The 24,347-nt window shown below is 28.8% G+C and overlaps 1 protein-coding gene across 1 annotated transcript; it reads left to right on the forward strand.

The window, feature by feature from the left end:
* Positions 1-2,500: 2,500 nt before the first annotated feature.
* sing (MARVEL domain-containing protein sing) lies at positions 2,501-22,761 on the forward strand. The gene is made up of 4 exons (XM_016075276.4): positions 2,501-2,739; positions 8,958-9,140; positions 10,241-10,381; positions 20,306-22,761. The coding sequence occupies exons 1-4, from the start codon at positions 2,626-2,628 to the stop codon at positions 20,381-20,383; spliced, it is 516 nt and encodes a 171-aa protein (XP_015930762.1). The 5' UTR covers positions 2,501-2,625; the 3' UTR covers positions 20,384-22,761.
* The last annotated feature ends 1,586 nt before the right edge of the window (positions 22,762-24,347 follow it).

Genomic DNA, 24,347 nt, shown 5'->3' on the forward strand with positions numbered 1-24,347 from the left:
AAAAGATAAAAAAAAAAAAAAAAGGAAAAAAAAAAAACAAGGAATAGAGAGCGGAAAGTCGCTAAAAACTGTAGACCTACTCCAACTATTATTTTCTAGAACACCTAAACGTTTTAAAAACACCTAAAAATTAAAAAAAGTGTAAATCAAATGAGACAGTAATTAAAAAAAAACCAGTTGATTTATAGACGAAATACAGTTGTCGAAAAATACCGAAATTTGCGCAACCATTAAAGAAAAAATTTAGTTTGACTGAAGTTCCAATCTCCAGAGTCAGTTAGTTAGAATGACAAAGTTTTGTAGTCGTTGGAAAAATTTTCATTGTTTGCCACTTCTTGTAACGGGAAGATGCTGCTTAACTTCCCTAATGTTGTCATCGATAGGGAGTTTGTCTTAATATGCGTCTTTATAATTGGATTCAAAATTACCTAAAAGATCTAATAACTATGAAATATCAAGTACATTAAATGAAATTCGGAATTTGAAGTATATTACGAAATTTTAATGAATGAATATTCTTTGCGTGATAAATATTAGCAAAATTTTTCAAGCATAAGAATTATTCGTACAAGAGCAAAATGCAACGATATTGCATCAAACTCAAGTTAAAATTTCACATGTACAAGGTTAAACAGTGCAAAAAACTATGTTTGACGAAAATTTGAGAGAGAAGGAAAAAACAATGAGAGTATAAGGAATTTGCAATATCTATATGTAATAAGCTTTCCGAATGAATTGAAAATCATCGATGAAAATATCTATTTATTTGCTTCCTGTAAATATTTTCTAAATATTCCAATGGTGGTTGTAAAAATTATGCAGATTAATTACAATTGTTTTTGTGAGAATGTTTGTCTTGAGGTAAATTTGTTTACGATATTTCAGATTAAATTAATTATTAAAAGTTCGTCAAGAAATATAAGCTACTATAAAAATTAAAAAAAAAATAGTGGTAAAAAAGTTCTAGTATATTTTGTCGTAAAATGAAGGATGGCGGTTGTGAGCTGTTTATTAGCTGAAGATGATTACGCTAGATAATTTATGCAAAAATACATATGAAATTGAACGCTGTCTAAAATTAAATTCTGGCTACGGCTCAGGATTATAGATCTTCACACTTTAAAAAGGCTGAAAAAATAAATAAATAAAATTAAATACCAACTGCAATAAACTTTTACGCTATACATTTAGAATATACAGCAGATAAAATGGCAAACAAAATCTTTTTAATTAATTATAAATTATTTCCAACCATTTCCATAAAAACTTGGTCTACAGCAATAAAATACTGTAAGAAACTACATTTTGACTCTTAATCACTTCTCGATCGGCGACGCATATCATACATTCAGTGTTTGTGTGCTCGTTTGGTAAGCGGCCTAATATATGCTAAATAATTAATGCAGACGATATTTCAAGTTACAGAATCAGACACAAAAACGTACTTTCTTTGAATAAACATACCCCTTTTGCGACGCATTTGCATTAATGACCCAAACCAATCTGCAGCCCGTTGTGAGCCAGGGGGTCACAACGGGCTGCTGCGGAAGCCTAAGACTCCACATGAAGCCTAAGACTCCACAATTTCATGACCAGCGCCCTTATTGTGGCAATGTGGTCAGCATTGTGCACAGGCCTCCTTTACTTCCTAGGCAAACTGGTACCCTTCGATCTGAAGCTGGATGGGCTTCAACCCGCCCTGGGGATCGAACTCCAGTTCGTCATACAGACAGTTCAGTGTCTTAACCAGTGAGCCATCACTGCTGTCAAGTCTGAGAAAGATGGTCCTAATTGTTAGGACAGGAGAGCGGTAATAAGTTTGAACTCTTTAATGTCAATTTTATTTTTTTGCGTATTTCGTCATATCTCGAGAACTTCTTAAGCGAATTATAAAATTTTTGCAAACAGTTATAAAATTCGTTTATCTATAGATAATTCAATGGATTATCTATAGATAAACTATAGATAATTGTGATAATTCACAATATCTTCACAATTTATTATTTTTTATTATTTTATTTAATAACAGTCGAAAAAATTTTAAATTGATAAAATTTTTTCATTGATAAAATTTTATCAATGAATTTAAATTGATAAAATTTCTTCGAAGTATAAAAGTTTTTACATCATTTTAATGAATGTAATTTCATAAGGCAAAATACAAAATTTCAGTGAAATATGCCTTGAAAAAGCGAATTTTAAGAAAGTCGTATATTTAAAATCTGACCCCTTTAAACCATTAAGATTAAATCCTAGATGGTTCGATTATTAGATCAAATTTCCTTCAGAGTAGTCCGTTTATTTTTTTGAGCACTGTATATATATTGATGTAAAAAAAAGAAGAATAAAATGTTAATTGTTTAATTACAGTGACAATTAGTAGTGAGTACTGAAATTTTCCCCCCACATTTTGAAAACTGTCTGCCTGTTTAGACAAGCAGCATTAGACGTTCATTTACCTTTGCAGGCTATGACACTTTACGCAATGTCAGTGATTTCTGCCAAGAATCTTTTTTTCGAAACCGCGAAGAAACATCCCATCCTTCTCTTCCTCAGAAACTCCTCAAGTGCATCCTTGATCTTCATCTTCTCGGGATTCTTGAACGCAGAGCACGTACCCGAACGATGCCTACTATAATGATGACCACGATGCCGGCGGTTACGCAGCAAAAACAATGCTGCTCGCTGCATACTGATTTCCTGTCCAGACAAACTGGACTGTGTAAGCTTGCGGAAATTGTGAGTAAAGCTAAGCATGAGTCAGTAATATTCCTTTTCCCTTTCTTTTCTTTTCTATAAAAGAGTAGTTTGAAATATACAGCCTTTGAAAGTATTTTTTTTTTAAAACTTTTATTCTACAACTATCAACTAGCTTCTTTGAGAGGCCCCTACCCCCTCCACATTAGGTTTTTAAGTCAAATTATTAATTTGTGTTTTCTTGATATTTTTTTGTACTTAACAAACTTTTGATGATATAGTATTATCAGATAGTACTATATCTTACAAAAAAACCAGAAAATGAAGAGGGTCGCTTTATTTGCCTACAAAAAATAGCGCTGTGCTCGCTCGAAGCATTTATAGAAGGGCGACCCGCCTTGCTTGCCCTTTGATACCAATTAATATGCCCCCTTGGCCATTTTTGTAAAAATAAGCCACCATACCTTAAAAATACTGCATTTCATTCATGTTCCATTTTAAAAAAGATTAATTGACTGTTTAAATAATAATTTCACCCAGGTAAAATTATCTATGTTAATAGGTTTAATTCTGATTATTATTACAAATATTTACCTTGTTAGGATTATTCTCAACTAGTCAAATGCTTACAAGTATATATTTTATTTGGGAGACAATATAAAATACATTTTTTAAGTAGTTTAATTTAATTCAAAATTATTTTTTAAATAAAAAATTTTTTTTAAAATAAAAAATGTACCTTTAAATATTAATTTTCTCATAATTCTCAGTTTAAATTATGGAGAAAAGCTCTCAAGTTGTGTATCAATTTTTCTTTCTCTAGTTTACTTTTTTCGAAGAAAAATTATACACAGATATTGTATTTTAGCATGCCTTTAATCATTTTTCTAAACTACAAATTTTTCTTCTATTCTGATAACCAGAGAGAATTACTTTTAAACATACACAAAAAATATAGTATTAGAAGGTAATTCAGAAACTGTTGGGGATAAAATTCAATAACATAATATTACAAATTTTGATAAAATTTTATGGTGTTGAGTGAGTGCCCTTTTAAAACTCAAAGTACCCTTTTATGAGAGGTAGTACACTGCCTTTTTTTATTCCTAGGGCAAACTCTGACAGTGTTTTGTAACTTTTAAAATTCTATGAATTTTTCCACAAAACTATAGAATAGAATGACGTGATTTTTATTTTGAGGAAATATTTTTAAACTGCACGTTTTCAGTTTTCAGATTTTTAAAATATAATTTTACTGTAATTTATTTTTATTGCAGAAGCAATTTTTGAAGCGTGGGATATTATTGAAAAATGAGGATTAATAATGCTTCAAGTTTAAGAAAAAAAATAATATGGAACGAAATTTCTTAAAGCTAAAAAAATCAACGTAATATTTTTTAAATATTTTTTCATTCTTCGATAAAAAATCTGGAAGCAATTCCATTTGCTTATGTTTAGTTTTTTGTGTAGTAAAGTTTTGCTTAAGTTTTTTGTATTCGGATATAGCAACAACTGGATATAACGAGCATTTTTCTGTTTCTCAAGTCTCTAGTAATATCCGGGTCCTGGTTCTACTGTAATTAAGTAATTAAGAATAAGCAATTGTAATTGTAATTGAGAATTGAAATTAACAATAAACAGTGTAAAAAAGTTAATTAAATGTTATTATTTTTTTTAAAATCGTGACAAATTTATAAAAAGTTTTTAAATTGTTTTTCAATTTAAAACTTTTCTATTTTATTTAATATATTTTATTTGAGATTTTTAAGTATGTGAAAATAAAACAACATAACCACATCTCATAATGGTGCAGTTATTTATGTAAAACTTCATTGAAGTGGACAAAAAGATCCTTAAAAGATATTTTCATGAGCATATTTTCCACGTTATGATTTAGAATCTGGGGTAAATATTTTATTAAGCCAAATGTAGTAAATTAATTTAGTTTAGTATACATATATAATATACAGGATGAACAAAAATTATTATTCCAAATTTGGTGCTCAATTGCAGGAGTTAGCAAAAATTTCTCCAGTATAGTTCAAGTTCAATAAAATACTTGTTCAGGCTTTTTAGGAGTGATTTTTGTTTTCACCTAACTTCGACAAAGAAAAGCGTAAGTTCATGCCTAGAAATCACTGAATAGCTCATGAGTTATTCAGTATAACTCTGAATAACACTTTTTTTAATTCAAATTTTTGCATTTAAGACAAATATTTAAAATTATTATTGCATGTTATTAAGTAATATTAATTTCTATTAAGAAGTGTACAAACATATCTATTTCATTTTTATTAGATATTATTGAGTGTCAAAGTTCGAAAGTTCGATCTTTTTTACCCATTCTTAATGTGAAATAAAATGGTAAATAGCAATTGGAGAAGTATGAAATTAATTTTCCAAATTTTTGACATGAAACTCTGATTCTCTTCGTAATGCTTAAGATTTTTCCTGATACAAGCAACTAGGAATCAACAAAATTAAAAAAAAATTCCAAAAAAGTGTAACTAAACATTTATTATGATTAGTTAAGGAAATTATGAAGAAAAAAATTTCAAAGAATACGAATGCTTTGTATTTGTCTTGGAGTTTTTTTTTTCCATGAGGAAATCTTAAGCTTTTTATGCACTTGAGATTTGGAATTACCAGATTTCACCTTGCTTTTATTTTCCAAATTTGCTCCCGGATTTTATTGGTCACAGTACAGACGTAAAAAAATATTATAAGTAGTAAACGGATCACAGAATCTCCTTTCCGTCGAACTAACCTTATAAGGTTTTCGTAGTTTTTATCTCCATGTAACGCAAATGCGGATTAGTTCCATCAAAAATCTTCTAGGTAGGCTAGTTTGTCCCAATCCATGATCCAGGGTTCTTATTGTCTTCTAGGTTTGGTTCAAATTACAACGCTACGGAGTTGAACATTGGCAATCCTGAACCAAAAATGAGTCTGGTGTTCAACACCGCTTATAAAATCAAATCATATTAAAACCAGTGTGGCACACTAGCATACTCAAAAATAATATATAGGATACATATAAGAAAATTTGATACATTTTAAAATTTTCTAGTTTACTGATCCTCACAAAAATTTGTGTACGATAGAAAGAAGAATGGAAAGTAAAACAAATTTGAATAAAAAAATTCTGAATGCGTTTTTAAATTAACTTATCTGTATTATTTATATGTTTCCTAATTGTGTAATGATAAAAATAGATGTTTTTTTAAATATTCTTTATCTCGCATTTTCTATAACGTTTATTCGTTCTATTGTCATTGTTGATGTAACTGTCAGAACTGATTTGAAAACGTGTTTTTAACTCAGTACTAAAGTGTACTAAAAGCACAAATGGTGTATAAGGTGAGTTTTTTTTTCTCCAAAATTCATGTAAATTTAAAAGTTAACAACTTACAACTATTACAACTTAAATATATATATATATATATATATATATATATATATATATATATATATATATATATATATATAATTTCAAGCTTTTTTTTTTCCGCGTAGGTGCAGTATTAAAGATCTACTTTAAATTCTCATGTCTTGCACCCTTTTTACGAATTTTATTTAGTGAATTTTAGAATGGTAATTTTTTTCTATTAATTAAAAAGTGATTTGAATTTTTTTTTCAATTTTATTATATATTTTTTAAGTTATTGAGGAGAAAATATAAGACAAAATGATTAATTTTTTATGAAAAATATCCATATCTCCATAAATATTTAAGATAGGTTTACAAATTTTATGCAATTTTTGCAAAATAACAAACAAATAAGCCGATGCAAGTTACAAGCTTATTGCTTTATTTTCTGACATCGGTTTTTCAAACATAGTTGTGTTCGTTCGTAATTTATTATCATTCTCTCAAACCTAAGAAAGCTTTAAACTTTATTGCTAAGTATGAGAAATTACATGATCCTAAACACCCCTGAAGTTTCCATTATTGCAATTTTAAACTTTTTATCTAGCCGAGTGAGTGGTGAAGCAAGTAAGTTTGGGAACCTAGGTTCCGAAAAGCTCTGAATATCTCTTTTTTTCTTATCTCTTCTTTCTAAAAAACCAAAGACTTATATTTTTACATGAACTGAAGTAAGTGTAAACGTATTTTTTAAAATAAGCAATATCATATAATATTATGTAAGACTCACGCCACAAAGATGGCTCTTAGCCAATCCAAATAAAATGAAATATTTTTCTAATATTGAAATACGAATTTATAATTCGTTCTAAATACACGAAAATACGCAGTAAGTCTGTTCATTAATTTAATTTACAATAAAAAATTTTCAGAATCATTTCCCTTTCGTTGAAATGTTATAAAAGTGCGAGGAAATTTCTCGAGGGGTTTCTTATGAGACCTATCTTTCCATCATTAGCCCACATCCAACCAATATCAATAAAATGATAGATTTTTGTACTCAATTTAAAATTATTATTGTTTTCACTAAATAAGCGAACACAAAGTACATAGACACAAATAAAATTCAAATCCTAATTAAAAAGCAATTTACATTTCTTTTTAAACACATTGAAAATCCACGCACATCTACCTGGGTAGCTCATCAATGCCTATCTACTGGTCTTGTAGATGGGTATAGCCCATATTGCATGTCACCGGCATCGAAGCCATGAGGGTCAGGACCCCCCCCCCCTCCAATAATTGGGAAGCCAGGGCCCATTTTTTTGAGAAAATATATATCTGTTTTGTTTCCATAACTTTTACTTTTTTTTTTTCTCTCTCTCTCTCTCTTTCTACATAGTGCAACTTATTATTCTTGTAGTGCATCTTGACGTTAGATACACTACAAGAGTACGTTGAAAGGAAACCCCGTTTTGGCTAATCCTCCCTCGGTCAACATACGAATTATTCTTGCAAATAAAATAAACACGTAGTGACATAATTAGCACTAATAAAATAGTTAAGTGAGATTCAGTTTTCTATGTTATAAATACGAAAAATTTTATGTGTAGTAACAGAGCACTGCACTCATTGAAAAAGAAAACGTTGGATCCCAAAACCGATACCAGCTCTTCTTTGTTTTCAAGCAAATTTGCAACAACATTGATACGGTTGTACCATTAACCTTTAATTTAACCATTTTACCATTCAAATTCAACCATTGAATCATGCAAATCAATTTTAACAACAAAGCTCAAACTATCACCGGACTAAGATAGCAACAAATTCACAAAATATTGTGAGCATGCTAAGAAATGTATGACTGTGTGCGGTTTCTCAGTCTCGAAGTTAAAGATGATAAAACTAGCCTGTCAACATTCTGTTCCTATTTATTACTTTGCTGCTTGTTTTGTTTATTCTAACGCAAAGCAAAACTTCCCTCTTCTTCTTCTACTAGCTCTAAAGCCAGCTGCTGGCCTTGATTGACTCAGGTAGCTTACTCGATTTCAATCTGTCCAACACCAGTACTTTGCATCTATTTATTCATAAATTATCGTTAAGTTTAAACTTTTTTTTCCAATAATAGCAAAAATTGCAAATTTTTCTTTCGTATTGGATAAGAAATGTTTTTAACAATTGAAAACCAAGGAGGATGAACGGCTTATGTTCATTTTTCTGATAAATGACTATTAGATCGCTATCTGATGCATTTTGAGGATTACTAATCGTGATAGCTCAATGGTTAGACTCCAGTCGGGATGGGCTGTGTTTGATTTTCGATTTCTCTAAGACCCAACGAGTGCATACGATATATGTGCTCATAAAATCTGTGGAATCGAAAGACCTGTAGTTGGTCTCTGAACGGTACCATGAATACAGGGATCTGTGGAAAATTTTCTTCCCCTACAGATCTATGTCTAAATTGAGGAAGTGCCCTCATAATGGGTGGAGCTACCATCTATCCGTGAGGTTCTGAATCAAGCCGTACTTGCAACCTTGCGGTGCTCTTTTGTCAAACGTAATGCGTACATTCCTGACTTAATTCGCAAGGCCAATGGCTGGCGTGCTTGGATAGTGCAAGTATCATCAGAAACAACAACAAATTTTAACATATCAATAATTCATATTTTCAAAATCATATCTTTAACATCGGTTCTCTCCGAGAGTTATTACAAAGTGAGGGTAAGTAGTTCTGAGGTTCCTGTAAGCTCGCTTCCTTCGTTTTTTCTTACAATCTGCTTTCATGAATATAAACTGTTCTTCCCTCTTAATCTGCAATCATTTTTTCTCTTATGCTTGTTATTTTTTTAAACAAATATTCATAAAAATTATTATTTTATACTATTTTTAGATTTTTGGTGGGATATGCGTCGGACTCATGATTACTTTTGGCACGCCAGTCTGGATGACTTTAGGCATTGCTTATCCTATTTTTCTAGTCAATGCTTCTGCTTCGCTGATATCTACATCAGTTAGTCTCTTCTGCTATATTACGTCTGAATACACCTACAGAGCTGTCAGGACAACCGTTCTGGTAAAATTTGGACCAAACTCTCTTAATATAAGTTAAATAGACACTAATTTAAAAACTTCTGAAAATACGACTTTTCACTGGTTGTCCCAAAAGTGACCAGCGATTTTTAAAAAAATTCAATTAAAAAAATTAATAAAAACGGAAGTACATAGAAATGCACGGTTTGCTCAAGAAATTTATTGCAGGAAGCTTGAAATTAGTTTCACAATTCCTCAACAGACATTCGTTACTGACCAACAAACTCTTTAAATTGTTTTATCCTGCGACTATTTCAACTGAAATACGAGCATTTACTAGTTTTGTCATCAGACTGCATAAAGTTGTTCCTGCAGATAATGGTTATTCAGCAAACATTGTTTTACAGTTTTTATCAATTAGTAACGCCATCTGTTGTTGACGATTTTGTAACTTGCTTGCAATAAGTGCTTCGTTTCTTAAGCATAAGGTGTCAAATCATGCATTTCTAATTCTTTTAAATTTTTTTAAAATTGATTTATCATATCCTTGAATTTTTTGGAACACTCAGTATTGTCTAGACTTATGAAATAGTTTAGTTTCCTAATAAATAGCTTAACAATGTTATTTTTATTCATTTTTCTTTCAGATACTGTATTTCATTGCACTATTACGATGTAAAAATTGTTATTCTACGGTACAATAAAAAGTAAACTTTATCTTAATTTCGTAATCTAAGATAATTGTAACAAAGAACCTTCTATTGACTAACCGACAGGAACTCCTATTATCTCCATTAATCTACAAATTCATTTTATTTTATATATTTAAAATATTAGGAATTCTGAAAAAATATTAGGGAAAAAGCATAATTTGATCGAAAAAGTAAGCAGAATATTTCATCTTAAAATATTTTATTTTAGCAGTTGGTCATACAAACATTTAAAGTTAAACCAAAAAAATAACAAGTATTTATGTTTGAAATTAATAATCCAAATAAACATTTCTTGAAAATTATCCTATAGAATATATGTTTTAGTATTGGGCTCAGATAGAAGGCTTGTCAGAAATGCCGAAAATATCTGATCGTATTTAATAGAGACTAAAAATATTAAGTGTAACAATTTTTATCTCCCTAATTTCAGGAAGTCTATCAGAATGCAGTGGCAGCCATTTTGTATGCAGTGGGTTCTTCATTTCTAATTATGCAAACTTCATTCTTTTTATGGCCTATGTACATCATTATTCCATACTTTCAAGCTTATCCAGCACTCATGACTGCAGGAGTAAGATATTTTATTATGCATATTTATTCCTTAAAATATTTATTCTTAAAATGAAGAACTTATAACGAAAAGAACATGTTTAAAATCGTTTTAACATGAGCTAATTTTCAAGATTTGCGTAGATTATAGTCTGATCCTATGTTTATAGTAGAACAATAATTTAATCTGATTGAGTTTTTAAATAAGACGGTTTTATTTAAAAATATGTTTTATAAACAGCTTCATTATGTTTTGTTAGTTCTAAAGTAATGGCATTGGAAATAAGTGCAAAAATGAAAATAAATAAATAAATAAAAAATAAATAGATAAAAAAATATTTTGAGGCAAATTTTTAATTAGAATCCAATCTAATAGAGTAAAATTTGGTTTAAAAGTTAACGAAACCCGGACGTCGGGTTACAGATTAGGCTTATTTTTAAAAACATTTAGTGAAGACTAAAGTATTGTGACTGTTTATTAATTCCTTTCACATACTTATTTGTTAGCAAATACGAAAGAAAAAAATGCGAATAAAAAAGTTGTATTTGTCAATTTATAAGTATGTAAATTTTTTTATTTATTTCTTGCAAATTCACCCGTTCAGTTTTTTCAATCTTTTCTTTCTCTATTCATTCGCTTTCTTTTGAAAAAAAATTTAATAAAATTTATAGTTACCATTGTGGCATCAAACCAATAATAATATGATCTAAAATTAAAAGTTGACAATAAAAACAAACACGCAGAGGGAAAAACAGACAAGCGCCAAATGGTTGTCATAGTAGCTGAAAATATTAAACGCATCGCAATATTATAAAACACCTGTTATTAGGTGATTTTCGCTTAAATCAAAATTCTTTCTCTCTATATTTATAAAGATATAATTTATAAACTTAACGATAAATAAAAAAAAATTACTTACATTGCAAATCTTCTAAAAGAATCATTCTAAAAATTTGAATTCACTTTATCAATATTCCAAAGTTACGTGAGCTTTTAAAGAGATGATTTCGTTCAATTTTGTATTTTGCCATTTAAAATTGCTTTCCTTAAAGTGGCATAAAATTTTTTATACCTTACTATTCAAAAGTTTTACGACTATTATTTAATATAAAGTAGTAATAAATTATAAATATTTACTAAAAGATATATTTAGAATGGAATTATTTTTGGATAAACGAATTTTATAATAGTGTGCAAAAAGTTTTCAATTCGCTAAAAAAGTTTTCGAAGTATGGTGCAACGAAAAAAATAAATTAACATTGAGGGGTCTGAACTTTGACCGTTCTCGTAATCAAACAATTGGGACAATATTTCCCAGATTTGCGGCAATCTGGAGGGTAAAAACACAAATTCGTTGGCAAAAAGGTATGTTAATTCAAATAAATTGAGTTTTCGCGTTTGATTTCATAAGTTAAAATATCCTCTGCACTAATTAATTAGCAAGGACGCCGGCAGGGGGTGCAAGGAGGTGCACTTGCACCCCCCTGGCTTTTTTTTTTTTTTAAACACTTAAAGAGATACAGAAAAACAATTTTGCTATAAAATTTTTTTATTCAAAATATTTTCACTCAAAAACAAATTATTAAGTAATTATTGATACATAACAATTAAAATTTTTTTTAATCAAACAAGAATTGAAATCGTCTTGTTTGCTGTCTAAATCTGTTCATAACTTTTTCAATGAATGATCTGGAGCTGCACTTACGTTTGCACTAGTACCAAGATTAGTCTTTTAAATAAAATCTGGAAATCTTTAAATAAAATATTCTTTGCTTATACTAGGGTTTAGACTAGAATTGTCAGCTTTACGTTTTTTTCAAAAATAACTTCTGATATCACTCATTTTAATTTGTTTTTACAAGCATGCCATACTTTCCTGTAAGAAGAAAATTAAATGAAGTATTGAGCAAACACTCATTCAGCATTAAAAAATACTACTCTCGGAAATTCATTATTGTAAATACTGATTGAAGAACTTAAAAAAAATTCGATTAAAAATTGAATACATAAATCTGTAAAAAAATACTTACGAAAAGTTACTTTTTTCCACAAAAAATAACAGAATGCAGTCAGTTTGTAAAATCTATTCATAAGTCGAACACTCGAAATTAATTTTTTATCTAAACTGTAAACAAAAGGTTTTTTTCTTGGGCAGATATCTGAGCTATATTTTTAAATTTCGTTTAACAAAAAATAAATAATATTATATTTTCTATTAGTTAGTTAGATTAACGGAGGTGTACAGTCCGCAAAAAAAAAAACGAATCACCCTGAATAACTTTCGTTCTAATGATCGGATTTTCACGAACTAAGCGTCAATCTTAATGGTTCCGGGGGGTGACCTCAAATATGCTAATTAATTAGTGCTAACTATTAATTAAGTTACGAAATCAGACACAAAAACGTACTTTCTCTGAATAAACATATATTTTTTTTTACATATTTGGATTACTAACCTTCAAAATATAGGGGGTAGCCGCAATCTGGGAAATATGGTCCCCATAGTTTGGTCAGGAGAGCGATCCAAAGTTCGTACCCCTTAATGTGAATTTCACTTTTTACGTTTTTAGTCATATTTTCAAAACTAATAAAGCAATTTAAAGAAAATTGCACCCACTCATAAAACTCATTTACCCAAAGATAATTTCATGAAAAAAATAATTTTTAATAATTATTAATTATTTTTTATTATTTATTTAAATTGAGGATGAAAATATCTTGAATTATAAGGTATGAATTTTTTTATACCATATTAATCTAGATATTTTTCTATTGAAAAATCTAAAGTTTCAACTGCTTTTATTTATTAGAAGCTGAGAAAAATTAAAATTAATTATTTTTAAAAAAATAATTTGGCGACAATAAAGAAATGATTAAATGGGGCGATTTATATTAAAATGTGATAAACTTGCGAGGAACTTGACTTCGCGCGCGTAGTGTAAAATTTCATTCATATTTTTTTCTCTAATAATCGTTTGCTAATCTTTTTATTTTTATTTCTTTCTAACTATAAAATAAAATGTTTCCTTTTTAGTCATTTAATAATTTATTTGCAATTTAGTAAAGAATTTTGAATAAAAAACACTTTATTCATCAAATGTCTAGTTTTAAAAAAGCATGCTTCTGATAGAATACACCAGATTGTGCTTATTTAATGTGATTATTTTTTTTTCTCAATAACTGATACAATTTCAATAATATACATACGTATGCATAGATTTGGAATAATATATTTATCAATTTCTTGAATATATATTTTATAAATATTAATAAAAATACGTAGTCAACATTTTTTAGCATCTCTCACAACATCGCAAATTTCTCAACATCTTATAGGGTAAGCTAACCAATGAAGAAACACTTAAGCTTAGCTTGCCTTTAAGAAAAATCATAAAAATTTCTAAATTTGTTATTAAATGCAATTGTTTTAAGCTTTTGGTGGTTTAAATAATAAGTAGTAAGATAACCAAGTGAAGGAACAGTTCTTACCAGTGAATAAACACTAAATTTTCAAGTGAATGAATACTTAATTTTGAGAATGTTTGATGCTCGTTAATAATCCATAGGCCACATAAATGTCTAAAAACAAGATTTTTCTTGGAATTGCAACATTTAACCACAGTTAACTTGGAAAATGTTACTTTTTTTCAGTCGTGGAATGGAAAGTAAAATATGTTTGAATACATAATTTAAAAATTGTTTTTAAATTTTTTTCCTCACAGTTTAATAGTCAATTCTAAATTATGAATGTTTATTATTGTGTAATCCGATAAAGCTTTTATTATTATTATAATTAGATCACTTTTTTGTTTACTCTTTTCCCCATATTTTTAAACTTCTTTTTTATCTTAAGTATTTTTTTTCTCTTCCTCATACTTTCTGCTTTAACTTTTTTTCAGCTCTTTCAATCTCTTTAAATTTTCGTTCTTTTTCTGAAGTTAATGCAAAAAAGTAATTTATTTATTTTTCTTTTGATTTAACCTTCCTCTTTTTTCCAAATTTTTGGCCACTATAAATGTATCTTCCAAATTTCTTTTGATTTTCCAGTACCATTTCTAGAATTTCTCACTGGATAATAAATTAGAAAAAGGAGTTTCGAAGTTTGTGTAAAATCCATCTCTCCTTGACTTATATCTAGTGGGTCATCAGCAGTACTTACCATTTACTTGTGGAACCGATTGTTTTTGCAAACTAACAATGCCTCAAGAGGACTTATCTCAAAATCAATTTTCAAGATACTTTCATTATCAATGTTAGTTGTCTCAGCTTCAGTGCCAAAATTTGATTAACCAAATGTTCTTTTAGAAATAAATTCTTCAATATTGAGAAAAGCACAGGCTATTGGATATTTGGGAGATTAAACTTTTCTGTCAGTGTTCCTTTAAAAATTTGCCACATAACTTGTGAGATTTCCATCTCAAGCTTCTGAAGAAATAGTGCATCGTTACTCTCGAAGCATGTGTTTTGTGGATAAGCTGTCTCGCTCATTAACTCTTGGTGTCTGTTTTGCATGCATTCGTTAAACTCAACGTTTTCTACATCAAATGGAAAAATATCACATTTCATAAAAGCATTTTAACTTCATCAGTTGATGCCTCAAAATCTTATTTAAAAATGGATGTAAAAATTTTCTCGACATATTGTTTTACAATTCTTTTGTTTTCAAGATCTAACGGGAGATTACAATGAATTAGGTAGAAAATTGAACCAGAAAATTTGTTTTGATAAACAAAACTTGCTCTGTTTCAAATTGATGTGAGATTTATACCTATCCAGAACAAGCGAAACAGGGAATTTGATAGAATTTTTAATTAGCCATGAGTAGAAGCATTTACAATATATTTGTAAAATGTTGCTGCCGTCATCGTTTCATTTCATGAATCGCTTTTTCCAATGAAATATATAGCAGGGACTGATTCTGTAATATCTCAAAGAATTCTTCAGTAAGGAAAAACTACCAAGGGAGGTACTTTTTCTTTTCTGGGTGCTTTAGAATATAAATCCTTATAATTTTTAGGGCCAAAAATTTTTCCCGTTTAAGGGCAGTATTCAACTCTTGTTTCATTCGCATTGTAAATGCAATCACTTTATAAAAGGATGCCAGGGCTACTTCCCTACTAAAGATTCTCTGAAGTTCTTAAAACCAGTATTTCGAATTTTATTCTCTAAGGGAAGTTTTGCTTTTTGAAATTATCTTCGCATTGCACTGAGTCATCGGTGGATGTCACCTTAAAAACCCTTTACCTGGATGATTGTCTTTAAATGGATTTTCCCTACCAGTTCCCGTTTGGACATTAAAGACCGCAATAAGATAAAAATTTGGCTAATTATTGGCACAAAAGCCTGCAAAGAAATTTTCCATTCAAGCTTTTATTATTATTTTTAGTCAGTAAACATAGTTTATTAAGGTGTCTAAGGTATGATGTAATAATTATTCACTACATTTACAAAGATAATAAATAATATAAAGATAAATTTCAATTTTAAACGGAATTTTTTGATGTCCTTAAATTAAAATGTTAAGGCTTGTAGCAATAAAAAAAAAAATACTGCATTGATTTTTTTTACAAAGTAGTGAATTGCTATTTTTTCCATCTAAGAACCTGTGCCTCTAACTTATTTGAAACTTATTTTAATATAGAGTGAAATAATTTAATATGTTGTGTAACTAAATGGATAATCCCAAGAAACGGAATCGAAAATATAATAACGTCATTGCTTTAAAAAAATAATGGATGATAATAAAAATAGGTATGTTTTGAGCGTCCAATAATAAAAGTCACAAGTTATTCAAGCCTGACAAGTCTTGAGTATGGGCGATTATATTTGAACGCTCGAAACATGTTGACTTTTGCTTCCCTCTTCATATGTTTTGAAGCCAGTTGAGTTTTTATCGTCAATTATACTGTTTTACATTTGGGTCTTGATCATTATTTTGATAAGGATTTTACACTCGTTAAAGTAAGCATATGCATTTTAATATTTTAACAGGATTTATGTGGTCTTTAAAAATGTAAGAGCATCAATATAGTAAAAGTCATATTTAACTTTAAAAGTTAAAATTTTGAGACCAGATATTTTGAGTTAATGAAATTAAATATTTTATCTTTTAAGTTTTTGTGCCCCCCTTTCAGTATCTTGTACGAGCTCTGTTTAAAAAGAAAGTATCAGATATATATAAGAAAACAAATTAATCATAGTAGCAGTATTTGGTGGTAAATGTAGCGTATCGTAATTGAAGAATATGCTGTGCGACATTTTATGGTGAATTTGCGAACGTAAGTTTCAGAATGTATCGAAACGTAAGGATGCTATTTGCTAATCATTTTTATCCAAAGAAAACCATGTAAACTAAATATCTAGCGGAATGAAGCGATTTTTTAAAAAATGAATCATACAATGTGCAACATATTATTTCAATATCTTATTCTTAAACATAACGTATTTCAATGTTTTTAAAATGGCACTAAACATTCAGCAATTCCTTGAGTTATAGAAAAAGGAAACATCGTAAATTATAGAAAACCTTGTAAATGTGCATTAGAATTACTATACAATCTTTAATTTTATTTTTCAAGTACTTTTTTTTCTTCAAACTTTCTTGCTTAGAAGACTCGATTAAAGCTGTAAAAATGATTATCCCTAAAATTTTGTATTCAGCTATAATAAGTTATGTTAATTTAACTTTAGTATGAAATCCTCGAATAAATATAGCAAAAACAGCATAATCTATATAATATCAGATAAAAAGTTCATGTATTTAAATTCTAAAAACTTAGAAAATCATAAATAATTTATAAATCGATACAAATTTTCTTTTCAAAGGGGATTAAAATATTATTATTATTTATTTTTTTTTTTTTTTGCTTTTTGGACAGAAATCAGCTTAAAAATTGTCTATTGCCTAGAAACTTCGAGATATTTACTATTAACAAATAATTAAACCTCTCCCATCAGTCACAAACATTATTTCAATTTTTTTTACAGTCAGAGCGTGGTTGCCTAGCAACCTAGTAAAATTACGCATTCCTCTTTTGAATTAGTCAATGGGTTATCTTAATATATTCATTTGCGCAGGCGACTTTTTTTGACGGTTTTCTGGACTATCGCCAAATATATAAACCTTTATTGCAACCCAATTTACCACCCAATTTTTTTAAAATTTTGTCTACCCCCCCTAATTCAAGTGTCTAGATTCCAAATATGTAAAAAAAAATATATGTTTATTCAGAGAAAGTACGTTTTTGTGTCAGATTTCGTAACTTAATTAATAGTTAGCACTAATTAATTAGCATATTTGAGGTCACCCCCGAGAACCATTAAGATTGACACTTAGTTCGTGAAAATCCGATCATTAGAACGAAAGTTATTCAGGGTGATTCGTTTTTTTTTTGCGGACTGTACAACACAAGCTGACTTCTCACAACTGTAAGACTTCATCAACACAATAAATACCAATGTTAAGCGTGCACAAACACGTTAGTATACGAAACTACAGTTAGTAGTTATTTGTGTTTCAAATTCAGTAGTTATGCCAGCGAAATCAATACAGTTTCTCGTGCCAAAATTTGCAAGTACAAGAAATTCGTACTTTTTTTTAAATATCTTGTTAACATATTTAAGAAATGTATCTTGAAAAAAATTATCAGATTAATGTATATGTAATAACAGAATATTTTTAATTTTTTTTTTTTGGGGGGGGGGTTAGTTTGTCAGAGGGTTGCACCCCCTTTTATATTATTCTGCCGGCTCCCTTGTTAATTAGCTTGCTTGAGGTCACTTCCTTGAACCTTTAAGAATGACAAACTTTAACACATAACCCATTAACAAATGTTTAATCGGTAATATGCAGATTATCAAGGTAGTTTGCACATTACCAACCTAGGATGCGAAACGAAACAATTTTATGCACTTTAACGGTAAATCAACACATTATCTAGTTAGTCTGTATTAGGTCTGTATAATATCTGATTTCTATACTTTAGAAGTAAAATTTGCATTCTCAATGTGTCTTAATCAGGATCTACATGTTATTACAGTTTCTCAGCCTGAATCATAGCAAAGCGTACTTCATTAATTATATATCGCTCATTTGGTGAAACAATGACGTAACTGCAAAATCAAGTTACGTCATTGTTTCACCAAATGAGCGATATATAGAACACTCTATCCCCGCTAAAATATCGAAAGAAATGTTAAAAAAATAATAAAAAATAAAATAAATAATTCAAATAACAAAATAATCTGAATTTACCCTCTTTTTTGCCATTGGTCGCTATTTTTCAAAGGAAAAATAATATTTTTTATATCGCTCATTTGGAGAAACAATGACGTAACTGCAAAATCAAGTTACGTCATTGTTTCACCAAATGAGCGATATATAGAACACTCTATCCCCGCTAAAATATCGAAAGAAATGTTGAAAAAATAATAAAAAATAAAATAAATAATTCAAATAAAAAAATAATCTGAATTTATCCTTTTTTTTGCCAATGGTCGCTATTTTTCAAAGGAAAAATAATATTTTTTATATCGCTCATTTGGTGAAACAATGACGTAGCTTGATTTTGCAGTTACGTCATTGTTACACCAAATGAGCGATATGATGCGATTAATTACTAAATTTTATCAAAACTGAAAATTGTGAAATGAATAACTTTGGTCACCAACGCAATTAATGCCTATTGACCAGATGAATTATATTACATTTAATATAATAAACCAAACAATGGAAGCGTTCGATTGACTATTGTGAAAATCGTATTATTTCTAATAAAATTTCCTAAAGGACAAAAATTGCAAAAAAAAATTGTTTAAAACAGTTTAAAAAATTTTTTTTCAAACAGTTTCAGTTTTTTTTCTTCTCGAAGAAATATTGAAAGATAAAGTTTTGTTAAAAAATGATTATTTTTATTTTATTGGGAATATTTAAAAAAACAAACATTTTGATTGTTGATTTATCATACGTTACACCAATTAAAACCGTTTAAAGATAACGTAAGCATGTTTTGGGTAATTTTAGGCTACCCTATTGTCAGCAAAAAAAAAAAAAAAAAAGAAACAAAGAAAGCAAAGCTAATTACAAAACTCCTCCCACGCTTATTTCAAGAAAGTCACAACACTCTTACTGTAGTAATATAATTTTAAGAATAATCTAATTTTCAATTTAAATTCAAATAAACAATATAACTTTGAGTAAAACAGAATTTACATTTTTATTCATTTTATAGAAATTTGTAGCAACTAGAAAAAAATTTTCGCAAAAATTTTTCTTTCCGCAAATTTGAAATTTTAAAAATTTTCCATGTGTTTTTTTATTTTTCATTAAAAAAATTAAAACGAAGTAGACTTTAGTGTCGTATGTAAGCATTTTATTTTATTTTATAACCGTCGTTGAACAGTCGACCCAATTTCATGGGTTTACGACTACTTACGTTCAACTCCGTAGCCTTGTAATTTTGAACCAATCCAGAAGACAAGGAAACTCCTGGATCAGTACCCCCAGAGGTATTGATTTGTTGTGGTAACATGGAGGACTTTGAGACTCGACAGATTTAACGTGCATCAGTCACCATTTACTACACGGGGAGTCTTCGGCCGGCGAGGATCGAACCCACGACCTCTTGGATATGGGCCCAGCGCCCTACCGACCAGGCTATCCCGGCCTTCGTATGTAAGCATTGTTCATACCGCTCCTTCCCCCTTGTTGTCAGCAAAAATAAGCCAGCAAATCTCATTCCTAAGGTACTTACGTAATATTTGAACAGCCCATTAAGATATTTTAGGAATGTCCCCTTATAACGTTTTAGAGGCTTTCATTTCACTTTAATAATGAGACTATAATTAATTGCTTTCAGTTGTCAAAAGTTAACCAAAACTAATTTTACGAATTTTAAAATGTAAAATGTTTTTCTTTGTTATTAACTATCGTGTGTATTTTTTTAGGTGTTTGGGTGCCTATGTTCTTTTATACATGCAGTAGATAGCTATTGTGCCTACAAGACATTCCGCAGTGTTCGTTAAAGAGATAGCAGTCCGTTAGACGGAAAATTGAAGAAAAAATTCTTATAATTTTTCCAAAACATTTTCCGCAATGTTTAGCTAATTATTTATGAGAAAATGTTTTGCTTGTTTGAACGTGTTTTGTAGAACAATGTCTGATTATGTAATATGTATTTAATACACTAAACAAAGAATGCACTGTAAAAAAATTCCGGATCAAATTACGGTAAAAGGTTGTGGTACAATGAGTGCAGCATCTGTAAAATACATTTTACCGCAAAATCTATTTTTACCGTAATATTTTATATCGTAATTTTTACAATAATATTTATTTAATTAGTGAGAGGTAGTGATTATATATCAAATATTACTGTAAAAATTAAGGTACATCGTAAAATTTTAAGGTAAAAATTGCTTTTACGGTGAAAAGTACCGGCACCCCCTAATGCCGGTATTTTTTACCGAAATTTGATCAGGAATTTTTTACATTGTGATCGAAAAGTACTGAAACCCCTAATTATTTCTGAAAATAAAAATGCTAAACCAATTCGATGTGGAAATGAGGCTTTTTAGTTTTAGGATATATCAAGTCTTGATTTATCTTAAACCAAATACATCATTGCTTATGTTATTACATCAGCTCAATTATTTTTTATAAAGCGATTTTTATTTTTTGATTCCAAATTTATTTTCAAAGATAATTTGGGGTTTGGGACACTTTGTATGTAAATAATATTTAATCAAATGAAAACGAAATGAGAAAGGAATATTTATATGTTAATAGGATGAATGCATTTTAAAATGAATGATTGAAATCACCTACTTATGTATAACTTATAAACAAGGAGCTTATATTGTAAATCAACGAGCTTAAAACGCTATTCGAAATTAATTTAATTAAATAAGAAAATACAATGATTATGTAAAATTATAAAAACTAAGTAGAAACTGAGAAAAACCATATATGCTTTTTCAATTTCTTTTTGAAAAAAAAAATATTTTCAGATTATTATATTATTTAAAGTAAAGCAAAACATTCCCGTAACAGCTAGTTGTGAATCAGAGGGGTCATGGAGGTTAAGGGTCCACAATTTCGTACCCAACAGCAAGATTGTGGTAATGCGGTCAGCACTGCGCGCAGGCTGCATTTAATTCCCAGACAAGCTGGTACCCATCGACCTGAAGCTGGTTGGTCTTCAAGCCACCACTGGGGATTGAACCCCAGTTCTTCATAATGACAGTTCAGAGCTTTTTTTTCTTCTTGAAAATCTTTATATTTGAAATAATTGAATTCATTATGAATAAAAATACCGAAAAATTTTGAAAATTAGATTCCAGTATTAATGTAATTTCATATTTCGAAAAATAAAGAAAATTAAGAAATTTAACGATAGAATTGTTTAAAATAAAGTAAAGCATTCTCGTAAAAGCCCGTTTTGGGCCAGAGGGATCAAATGCGTGTTATAATGTTTGTTTAATTTTTTAACATATTTTTAAATTCAAAAGGTGGATACCAAGTAGTTTAGTAAAATAACATTAACGAGACAACTCTGGAATAAAATTTAAATTTTGCCCTGGAATAATATGCTTTACTCGTTTGAAAGTATTTCCGAAGTTGCAATTGTTTTAATCAGAAGCAACTAACTGATGGTTCCTTTTTACGAGTATTATTTTAATGATAAATTATACTATTGTCAATGCTCAAGAATTTCCAAATGTATGTTATAGTCTTTGTTTAAATTTTTTTTTAACATGCTCTTTGAATATTCTCTAATTCAAAAGGTATATAGATAAAGCAAAGTAGTAAAATAGTGTTAACGGGACAACTCTGGAATACAATTTAAACTTTGCACTGGAATAATACGCTTTAAACGTATAAAAGCAACTTCCGAAGTTGCAATTGTTTCAATCAGAATGAACTGATCGTTCTTTTTTAGGAGTATTATTTTTTTAATGATTAAGTATACTAGTTGTCAATGCTCAAGGATTTTCAAATGCGTGTTATAATGTTTGTTTAATTTTAACATATTTTTAAATTCAAATGGCAAATACCAAGTAGGTTAGTAAAATAACATTAACGAGACAACTCAGGAATAAAATTTAAATTTTGCCCTGGAATAATATGCTTTACCCGTTTGAAAGCATTTCCGAAATTGCAATTGTTTTAATCCGAACGAACTGATGGTCCTTTTTTACGAGTATTATTTTTATGAATAATTATATTATTGTCAATGCTCAAGGATTTTTATGTGTGCGTAACACTGTTTGTCTCTAATTTTTTTAAACATGAATTACACTTCTTAATATGAATGTTTTACTTGCTATGTACTTACAATGTAATATAATGTGTTTCTTATTACTTGATATTCAACCCAATATAAATAAAGGACCTGTTTCTCTTTGTTATTTTAATTTCTTGCAAACTTATGAATTTTAGGCATTACAAATCACTTTTAAATAAAGTAAAATACATTTTATTTTATTTAGAGTTTTAAGAAATATGTCACACAGTTATTAAGGTGCTATTGAAAAATTCCATTGTAACAGATTAACAGTAATTGATTAAAAAAATTTAGCATTAATTTGTTAAAAGTATATAAAATAAAACCAATTCAAGCATGTCTATATTTATAATGTAACCTTAAACCATTCAATTATATATTTAGTAAATTATAGAAATTCTTTAAATAATTTCAATAAAGAAAAGTCTGCTGTAGCAGATAAACCAAACCTAGTTTTTAAATAATTAAATATTTCGCAATTTTTATCTTTAAGCATATTACTTATAAAATAATGCTTACTTTATTGTAAAAATAATGTATATAATTAAATGGGAATTGATAAACATTGCTTGCATAAAATATAACTGCTGCCTCAAAATAAACAAAATTTAAAAAAAAAAAAATTTTACCACATTTTTTAAAAAATATTACAGTTGATGAAATATTTACAATTGGCTTACCAATTGGTATATGGCCATTTTAAAACTATAGTTTGAGATTACTATTAGCTTTAACTATATAATAAAATTAATTTAACTGTAGTTCCAAAACCACGGAATTGCTTGAATGAAAAAGGGTAACAATAAATAGTTTGTCCAAACATTTTTAAAAAAATAAAATTCATATAGTTCTAATAAGTTATTCCATTTACTACTATACTATAATCAATTAATTTTACTATACTATTTTATAATCAATTAGGTTGAGAGGCCGATACTAGCCGAACAATTCAAATTAACTATTTGAAGACTTTTCACGTAAAATTCACAGATCGTTTGTTATTACAGAGCTATGAGAAATTTTTAACTGAACACTAAGCTTCTGTTACGAACAAATTAGAGGCTGAACATAATAGTCACGTAAATGCCATGAATAAGATTTATGATAATCAAATGAGTAAAATACCACGCATATTTAATATTTCATTTATAACTCAAGTTTTAATTTTTGTTCTACATCCAAATATTTTAAATTGTTTGCATACTTCAAGAGGTCCTTTCTCCCTCGACCGGACTTAATTGTCAAAGGGGTGGAGACGGGAAGAGAAAATTCTAAATATGCTTTCAATCGTTTTCATTTAAATTTCACGATTATACTAATAAAGGATATTTACTCTATTTGAGAGTATCTTTCGGTGAAAAATATAAGACCGTCGCTCAATCAGAATTTGAGATATAAAGCGTGAGGTATTTTAGATTCTCTTTTAATTACATTACACCTCACAACATTACACCCACAGAAACAGTTATTAGTTTCGTTTAAAACTTTTGCTAAGCATCTTTATGTGCGTGCATGTAACGTTAAAAGAAATTTTTAGAATCATCCAAATCATCAAATTAAACTGCAATAAATTTTTTATTAATCTGTATCTGAATCAAAAATCTGAGCAATGAGTAGTTTTAAATAACTTACTTAAAATCACAAATCGCATCACTTTATTACTTTAAAGTTTTAAGGAAAAATTCATAAAAACTTATCAAGTG

This window comes from Parasteatoda tepidariorum, chromosome 4 (genome assembly GCF_982258835.1).
Source record: "Parasteatoda tepidariorum strain Cologne lab strain chromosome 4, Ptep-v5.0, whole genome shotgun sequence".
Taxonomy (NCBI): Eukaryota; Metazoa; Arthropoda; class Arachnida; order Araneae; family Theridiidae; genus Parasteatoda; species Parasteatoda tepidariorum.